Here is a 10,000-nt window from a genome sequence, read left to right as displayed (position 1 = left end):
GTTAATATCCCCCACAATAATGTCCATAGATACAACTGAAATAGATATAACGGTAATTCATCAGCTGACATATGCTTATATTTATTTCATATATGTCTGTGTATCTACATATCTATATATCGAGATATATGTCTTTCTCTCTATCTATTTATCTATCTGTCAAAGGACGCTTTTGAATCGCGTTTTTCAATCTCTCAGTTATTAGATACCTTTTTTATATGTTTTCAAATCTATATCTTTATTCGGTTCTGCTACGTCTTAATTCCATATCAGTTTTACGATGCAGTTACATATTATTCTGTTAAACATTTACTTGTTAATAATAAAAAGAGAAAAAGAAATTTCTTGTCAAGGTTTTGATCTGTATGAGTTCCATTCTCCTTAATTCTTAGGGGATACTTTCCTAAACAGCATTGAAGTCTCCGTTGGTAGACATAGTGATATTGATCAAATTCTAATATGTGAAAGGTTTTCATTGGTTGCATATCTTACTGTTTTTATATTCCGTGATTGTTCATTATCAGCGAAAGGCTGGATTCTGTTGCATACATCTTTTTCTTGGAATTATGATAGAGAAACTCAAAAATTGAAAATGCAGACTTACTCGAATTTTGGATTTTTTCTCATGTGTACATTCTCATAATCATCAATAAATGAGAATTTTGTGCGTCTATAGCTGTTTTCAGATCGACTGCCCGTATATATATATATATATATATATATATATATATATATATACACACACACACACACACACACACACACACACACACACACACACACACGCACACACACAGACACACAGACACACACACGCACACGCACACACGCACACACGCACACGCACACACACACATATATATATGTATGTATATGTATATGTATATATATGTTTATATATATATATACAAACTTATTTTGATAACTACAGTAAAAGTCTACGGCATTATAACACAAAGTCTTCCAGAACCTTGGAAAATATGATAGTCACCCATACTTGGCTCTGTTATCTATAAGAAAACTTTTATAAGGGTGAACTAGCAACAATCCTCTAAAGTTTCGTAAAATCTACATTTAGGAAGTCATGTGATCTTATAAAAGCCTTTTATATTTTTATTTTAAAAGATATGATTACCTGGGCACAATGAATGGATGTAAAAAGTACTTTTTAGTAAAAATCAATTATAATATTACGTATTTTCATAGTTTGTTTTTATTCATGAATATATTAAGCACCTAAGATATAATTACCTATTTATTAATGGTTGTTTATTTAATTAAAAGTTCCAATGAATGGCTCCTTTATACACCAAGGACTTCAAAATTATGAAAGACATATTCCCTAATTCATAAGAGTCGCGAGATAATAGAACAAAATGGCAAGACAATCTAACTTAGGTAATAACTTCTTGTATAATACAATATTTTCTATCTTCTTACGCATACTACTATGGACCAGGAAGTATTCATGCGCAAAGCTGAATTTAATAATTACGTAATTATGCTGTACATCATAGATTTTAATACCCACTGTACTCTTTGCCATTATAGAATAGACAAGTTTCTCCTGGTTTGCTGTTTCATCAAACTCAATGCTTATGATTTGTATCTGGTGTTGTCATTCGTTTGTCAAACCGGGGTATATTCCCCGTAGATTTATGCAAGGGATAGTCAATAAATAGTACAGTGGACCCCTTTCAGAAGAAATATGTTCCTAAACACAGCTTTTCATGCAATGGGTATAATATTATATATTTATCAACTACTAAACTTAAAAGTAAACAATCTAAAAAGAATTATATAACACTAATATAAATTGGATTTTTATTTGATTCTTCGGACCCCCTGAAACCTACCCACTGGACCCCGTGACCTAATGTTTAATGAGATGCAATTAATAAAATATATATTTATTAGGAAATGCAAAATAGTCAGTTATAAAGGACTAATTAACATTGTGGTCAAATCAGACACGGATATTAAAATAGATAAATAAATAAATAAATAAATTATTTAATAAAAACGGAACATCATCTTAATCAATGTTACTTATACGAGCAGACATGACACGCTTAATTAATCGCTTGTTACAGTAGCTATGATGCATTTTATCGTTGTATGCATAATGCGTTCGGTAATTTTACTTCCTCTTTTCCAGTAAACGTTTCGTACTAAAAGAGATAGAGAGAGAGAGAGAGAGAGAAAGAGAGAGAGAGAGAGAGAGAGAGAGAGAGAGAGAGAGAGAGAGAGAGAGAGAGAGAGAGAGAGAGAGAGAGAGAGAGAGAGAGAGAGAGAGAGAGAGAGAGAGAGAGAGAGAGTGAGAAAAAATATATGGGTTGAAGATTATTATCATTATTATTTCAATTATGTTACTGTTGTTGTTGTTCTCAATGATAATGATGATAATGATAATAATAATACCAATATGAATTATGATAATAGAGATAATAATGATAACAATCATAATGGTGATAATAATGATAACAATAAGAACAATAAGAACAATAATAATTGTAATAATGATGATAACAGACATGATGATAAAAACAAAATAGTAACAACAGCAACAACAACAAAAACAATGCTAATATTAATAATAATAATAATAGTAATGATGATGAGAATAATAAGAATAATATTAACAATGATGATAATAATGAGAATAATAGTGATAAAATAATAAACACAATCTTGATGATAATAAGGATAATATGGTTAATGATAACAATAATGCCAATGGTAATAATAATAACAACAGCAATGATAATAATATTAATAATAACAACAACAATAACAACAACAACAACAAATACAACAACAACAACAATACAAATAGTGGTTATAATAATGAAAATAACAGACAGCAATGATAATAATAATAACAACAATTTTGATAATAATAATAACAACAATTTTGATAATAATAATAACAACAATTTTGATAATAATAATAGTAATAATAATAACAACAACACCACCAACAACAAATACATCAACAACAACAACAACAGCAGCAACAACAACAATAGAAATAATAACTGCTGCTGCTGATGATAATAATTATTATGATAATAATTATAATGATGATAATGATAATTATGATACTAATGATTAATATGATAATAATAATGATGGCAATATTAATAATAATGATAATATTGATGATACTAATGAAAAGAAATAATAATTAATAACAAAAATAAGAACAAGAACAACAACAACAACGACAATAACGACGACGACGGTGATAATGATAATGATAGAAATAATAATTATAATAATAAGTGATGATAATAATAATGATGATGATGATAATAATGATAATGATAATGATGATAACAACAATAATTATATAATGATTATGATTAATGATAATGATTATAGTAATAATTGTAATAATAATAATGATGATGATGATAATAATAATAATAATAATGATAATAATAATAATAATAATAATAATGATAATAATGGTAATAATGATAATGATAATGATAATGATAATTATGACTATTATTATAATTATAATTGTAATTGTAATTGTAATCATAATTATAATTATAATTTTAATTTTATTATAATTATAATTATAATAATAGTCATAATTATCATTATCATTATCATTATTATTATGATTATGATTACAATCACAATTACAATTACAATTACAATCATAATTATAATTATAATTATAATTTTAATTATAATGATAATACTAATACTAATACTGATACTTTACCAATAATGATAATAACAATGATAATAATAATAATAATAATAATAATAATAATATCAATAAAAATTATAATGATAATGATTGATAATGATAATGATAATGACTATGATAATGATTTTGATAATGCTAATGCTAATGCTAATGCTGATAAAAATTAGAAGAAAAAACACAATGAAAGATGAACCCTTAAATTTAGAAAATGTTATAGAACGTTTGGAAACATATAATGAGGACTGAAAATAACGATATGGGAAGAAAAGTTATAGACCATTATGAATAACACGACATATAAGGGATATTACGATGTAATTTATGATAATGTAATATATGATAATATAAATCCTTTAGCAGAGTAGCACTTTCATTGGTAAAATATTTGTATCTCATTATCTATTTCTGTGTGTGTATATCTTTATTTATAGATGTTCACACGTATGTAAATGCATATTCGTATCTTCGTGAATACTTTATCTATCGATCTAGCTATCTATCTAAACTCAAAGCTTTGTGGGACTCAACGGTGACTCATGGCAATAGGCTAAATGAAATGAACAAGAATCGAAGTAACTCTATTGTAATTCAACGCCACATTTCAATCACAGAGCAGTCGAACAGGCTAATTTGCTGCTAGAGCAGTGGGCTGGAAATTCTCAGGTACACTCACTTCCACAAGAGATAAAAAATCAGCTCAGCAAGTAGAAAATAGATAGAAATTTTAATATAGCAATAGCCTGTGCTGCCTCTGTCGAAATAACCGAGTGAGAACTCAGCAATGCCTGTACTTACAGCGTCCTTCGCCACATTGCTCAGGTGTCAGGCAACCCACTTTTACACCTGTAGACTCAGACTCAGCCTATCACAAGGAATCCTCCCAAGCTCCAGGACTAAAAGCTTAATCATTCCTATGCCCAAACCCAATACTGACAAATACAGACCCATTTCCTTGACCTTCTGTCTGTGCAAAGTACTTGAGAGAATAATTCTGAACAGACTCAAGTATCGCATAAATGCTAAGTTATCCCCCAGATTGCTTGGATTTCTCCCAGGGCGTAGCAGTTAGCACTGTTTTGCAGAGTACTTAACAAACTCAAATCCAGGCATGCAAACCGTATTTCTTGATCTTAAATCTGCCTTTGATATTGCAAACAGGGAAATTATCCTTGAGCAACTAGCTAGCTTTGGTATTCAGGGGAAACTGTTAACATGGATTCAAATGTATCTGTCGAATCGATCGGCTCAGGTTCTCTTCAGGGGCATTAAGAGTACTCATACAAAAGTATTTGAACTCGGCACACCTTGGGGAGGCGTACTTAGTCCCATGCTATTTAATATCCTAATGCATAGATTACTGGGCGATATACCATTTGCAGGCGATGACTCCATTATTTGCTATGCCGATGACATTTGTATTAAATCTCATACAAGGAGAGAATGCAAGAGATTCTAGATATAGTTTCTGCAAGGGCTACTGAGTGTGGCTTGATAATCTCAACTGAAAAAAAAAAACAAAGCACTTAACCCAAAGACAATCCCTCTGTCAAGGTTTCATACAAATGACGTTGAGCTAGATCTCTGCCATCAATACAAATACCTCGAGGTGATTGTTAAAGATTCAGAATTCATCAGAAACCTGAAGAAAAGGCTGTGGGAGCGACTGAAGCCACTTAGGACACTTGTAGGCAAAGACCATAGTATTAATGTCAATATTGCGAGACTCCTTTACTTGTCATACATAAGGTCGGTCATGGATTACCATGCATTGCACCTAGTATTGTTCAAGGAATCAGAGTTGACTAGTTTAGAAAGTGTACAAAATGAAGCCATGAAGATCATTCTTGGTGCCCCTAGAACAACAAGGATTGTGAATATGAGAACAGAACTTAATTTGCCTTCTGTTTATGAAAGAATATTATACATAAATACCACATTTAGAGTCAAATCAATTAGAGAACCCCTACATTGTAAAGAGTTCCAAAGACAACTAGAACACAGAATAAAAGAGCGAACTTTGAATGACAACACCGATTCATACTCAAATCCATGGGTACAAGTGACGTGTAAACACTTAGCTCAACTGAACATAACCATAACTAAGACCCCACATGGACGTTCTGTACCACCGTGGAAAATGTCGGACCTAAGTGTCTATTATACGACTGCCCCCCAAAAAGACAGTGTCCTCCCTGCTATACTTAAGCAGTTCGCACTTGCAATTATAAATGAGCATCTAGAAACTCTGTCCAATACATATGAATGCTACACTGACGGATCCTTCCAGTCTGGGATTAAAGCAGGATGCGCTTTTGTTGTATATAAAAATAATATCTTGCAGCATCAGGATTGTAGGAGGGTTCATTACTGGGCTAGCACTACGCAAACTGAGTTGGCAGGAATACTCATGGCCACTGAACTTCTATTGAATCAAGGCTCAGGGGTCATTTTCTGCGATTCACAGAGTGCTTTCCAGGCTCTGAACACTCTAGACAAAGTGCGGGAAATATTGCAAATGACATCAGGATAAACGTGTATCGTGCAAAAGAACGAGGCCATAATATACGTTTTGTGTGGATTCCATCGCATGTTGGAATCCCTAGGTATGATCATGCTGATCGCTTAGCAAAGTCAGCATGTAACAAACAAAGTGTGGGTAAAGATCTTAGGATACCTCTTTCTAGGATTTTATACATCATTAAAGCTTCCCTCAGAGAGGACTTGACTGAGTTGATTAATTTTCAACGCCCTGAAAGCTGTAGCATAAATGACCGGTTTAGGCAAGATTAATTCATCTATGGTTTATATAAAACAAGAACAAGACAATGTGATGTTGTGACCGCCAGAATCAGGCTTGGATATAGATTGTATTGGCAGGTCAGTACAGTTTGTAATGTCGAAGAAACTAAGTGTAAACTGTGTAATGAAGAATATAAGCGAACACTTGTACATTATATCTCAGAGTACCCTATGTTACAGCCTTTCAGACTACCTAGCATGAGGTACGGAGAACTATGTAACTACTTCATATCATCTGATGTCTTAGAAGATATACTTATGCTGTATCCTAAATTTGGAATGTAGTATCACATAACCGCATATCAAATATATTAATGCTTTTCCACGCCCAAGCTATATGCCGACGTGGCAGGTGAGTAGGTAAAGGACTGTGCAATTGTTCCTTTCCTAACTGATAAAGTACTTATCATAACAATGTTATAGGCTAAAATTCAAATGCAATACCACTATGTAATGTTATGACCATGAATTAAATGTACCACAGCTTGCCCACGCCTGTGCAGTTAGCCAGGGTGGTAAATGAAGGGCTAAACTAAACTAAAAAACAGTCGAATTATAGGACGAGTGAGAATGACAATCCATTTTCGAGTCCTTGGTCTTAAACGTCAGCCTAAATTACAGTTCAGCTTGACATAACCATAAGTACAGTCACGCACGTAAGATCTGTCGCAATACAAAAGCTATCTGATGTAGATCTGCAGTGCAGAGACACGTTCAAAAGAAGTCTATGGTACCTTGTGTATATATCTTTAAATATATATATAGGATATGAACAATTTTCTAGATTCAGAAACGGGCAAGAAATGAACGTATAAATAAATAAATAACAATCTTTTGAATAAAGTTTCAATAAAAGCGATAACTTTTATATATCCCGTATCAAATATATCAAAATAATGTAAAAAATACGTACATCTTATATCTCTCCCTATAAATAATTCTACATTTAATCTATTCGTATCGACATCCCTGTTTAAATTGCCAATTCGATTACGATTAATCTAGTGATCCATCATATACTTAACTTTGCCATGTGATAGGGATATTTTCTTGGCGAGCTAAACAGATACAAGGATTATGTTTGCAATATTTTGTATAAGACATTTCATAAACTTTGCTTTACGTTATTCTTGTTTAACCTTCAGCTTGATATGCTAATACTTTTGGGGGATTCTGACCTCCACTTCCTCCACCTCCGAAGCCTCCACTTCCTCCACCTCCGAAGCCTCCACTTCCTCCACTTCCTCCACTTCCTCCACTTCCTCCACTTCCTCCACCTCCGAAGCCTCCACTTCCTCCACTTCCTCCACTTCCTCCACCTCCGAAGCCTCCACTTCCTCCACCTCCGAAGCCTCCACTTCCTCCACTTCCTCCACTTCCTCCACCTCCGAAGCCTCCACTTCCTCCACTTCCTCCACCTCCGAAGCCTCCACTTCCTCCACTTCCTCCACCTCCGAAGCCTCCACTTCCTCCACCTCCGAAGCCTCCACTTCCTCCACCTCCGAAGCCTCCACTTCCTCCACCTCCGAAGCCTCCACTTCCTCCACCTCCGAAGCCTCCACTTCCTCCACTTCCTCCACTTCCTCCACTTCCTCCACTTCCTCCACTTCCTCCACCTCCGAAGCCTCCACTTCCTCCACTTCCTCCACCTCCGAAGCCTCCACTTCCTCCACCTCCGAAGCCTCCACTTCCTCCACTTCCTCCACTTCCTCCACTTCCTCCACCTCCGAAGCCTCCACTTCCTCCACCTCCGAAGCCTCCACTTCCTCCACTTCCTCCACCTCCGAAGCCTCCACTTCCTCCACCTCCGAAGCCTCCACTTCCTCCACCTCCGAAGCCTCCACTTCCTCCACCTCCGAAGCCTCCACTTCCTCCACTTCCTCCACTTCCTCCACTTCCTCCACCTCCGAAGCCTCCACTTCCTCCACTTCCTCCACCTCCGAAGCCTCCACTTCCTCCACCTCCGAAGCCTCCACTTCCTCCACCTCCGAAGCCTCCACTTCCTCCACCTCCGAAGCCTCCACTTCCTCCACTTCCTCCACTTCCTCCACCTCCGAAGCCTCCACTTCCTCCACTTCCTCCACCTCCGAAGCCTCCACTTCCTCCACCTCCGAAGCCTCCACTTCCTCCACCTCCGAAGCCTCCACTTCCTCCACCTCCGAAGCCTCCACTTCCTCCACTTCCTCCACCTCCGAAGCCTCCATTTCCTCCACCTCCGAAGCCTCCACTTCCTCCACCTCCGAAGCCTCCACTTCCTCCACCTCCGAAGCCTCCACTTCCTCCACCTCCGAAGCCTCCACTTCCTCCACCTCCGAAGCCTCCACTTCCTCCACTTCCTCCACCTCCGAAGCCTCCACTTCCTCCACCTCCGAAGCCTCCACTTCCTCCACTTCCTCCACTTCCTCCACTTCCTCCACCTCCGAAGCCTCCACTTCCTCCACTTCCTCCACTTCCTCCACTTCCTCCACTTCCTCCACTTCCTCCACCTCCGAAGCCTCCACTTCCTCCACTTCCTCCACCTCCGAAGCCTCCACTTCCTCCACTTCCTCCACCTCCGAAGCCTCCACTTCCTCCACTTCCTCCACTTCCTCCACTTCCTCCACTTCCTCCACCTCCGAAGCCTCCACTTCCTCCACTTCCTCCACTTCCTCCACCTCCGAAGCCTCCACTTCCTCCACTTCCTCCACTTCCTCCACTTCCTCCACTTCCTCCACTTCCTCCACTTCCTCCACTTCCTCCACTTCCTCCACTTCCTCCACTTCCTCCACTTCCTCCACTTCCTCCACTTCCTCCACTTCCTCCACTTCCTCCACTTCCTCCACTTCCTCCACTTCCTCCACTTCCTCCACTTCCTCCACTTCCTCCACTTCCTCCACTTCCTCCACTTCCTCCACTTCCTCCACTTCCTCCACTTCCTCCACCTCCGAAGCCTCCACTTCCTCCACTTCCTCCACTTCCTCCACTTCCTCCACTTCCTCCACTTCCTCCACTTCCTCCACTTCCTCCACTTCCTCCACTTCCTCCACTTCCTCCACTTCCTCCACTTCCTCCACTTCCTCCACTTCCTCCACTTCCTCCACCTCCGAAGCCTCCACTTCCTCCACTTCCTCCACTTCCTCCACTTCCTCCACTTCCTCCACTTCCTCCACTTCCTCCACTTCCTCCACCTCCGAAGCCTCCACTTCCTCCACTTCCTCCACTTCCTCCACTTCCTCCACTTCCTCCACTTCCTCCACTTCCTCCACTTCCTCCACTTCCTCCACTTCCTCCACTTCCTCCACTTCCTCCACTTCCTCCACTTCCTCCACTTCCTCCACTTCCTCCACTTCCTCCACTTCCTCCACTTCCTCCACTTCCTCCACTTCCTCCACTTCCTCCACTTCCTCCACTTCCTCCACCTCCGAAGCCTCCACTTCCTCCACTTCCTCCACTTCCTCCACTTCCTCCACTTCCTCCACTTCCTCCACTTCCTCC

The 10,000-nt window shown here is 38.1% G+C and overlaps 1 protein-coding gene across 1 annotated transcript in view; it reads right to left on the bottom strand.

The window, feature by feature from the left end:
* Window positions 1-7,148: 7,148 nt before the first annotated feature.
* The window catches only part of LOC125040361 (vegetative cell wall protein gp1-like), a 9,442-nt gene continuing 6,590 nt past the window's right edge, over window positions 7,149-10,000 (bottom strand). The window contains exon 5 of the mRNA XM_047634916.1: window positions 7,149-7,221. Coding sequence (XP_047490872.1) covers window positions 7,149-7,221 — 73 coding nt within the window. The remainder of the gene's footprint in view (window positions 7,222-10,000) is intronic.

Source organism: Penaeus chinensis, chromosome 29 (assembly GCF_019202785.1).
Source record: "Penaeus chinensis breed Huanghai No. 1 chromosome 29, ASM1920278v2, whole genome shotgun sequence".
NCBI lineage: Eukaryota > Metazoa > Arthropoda > Malacostraca > Decapoda > Penaeidae > Penaeus > Penaeus chinensis.
The sequence above is the reverse complement of the archived record's forward strand: the minus strand, read 5'-3'. Positions and strand labels throughout refer to the sequence as shown.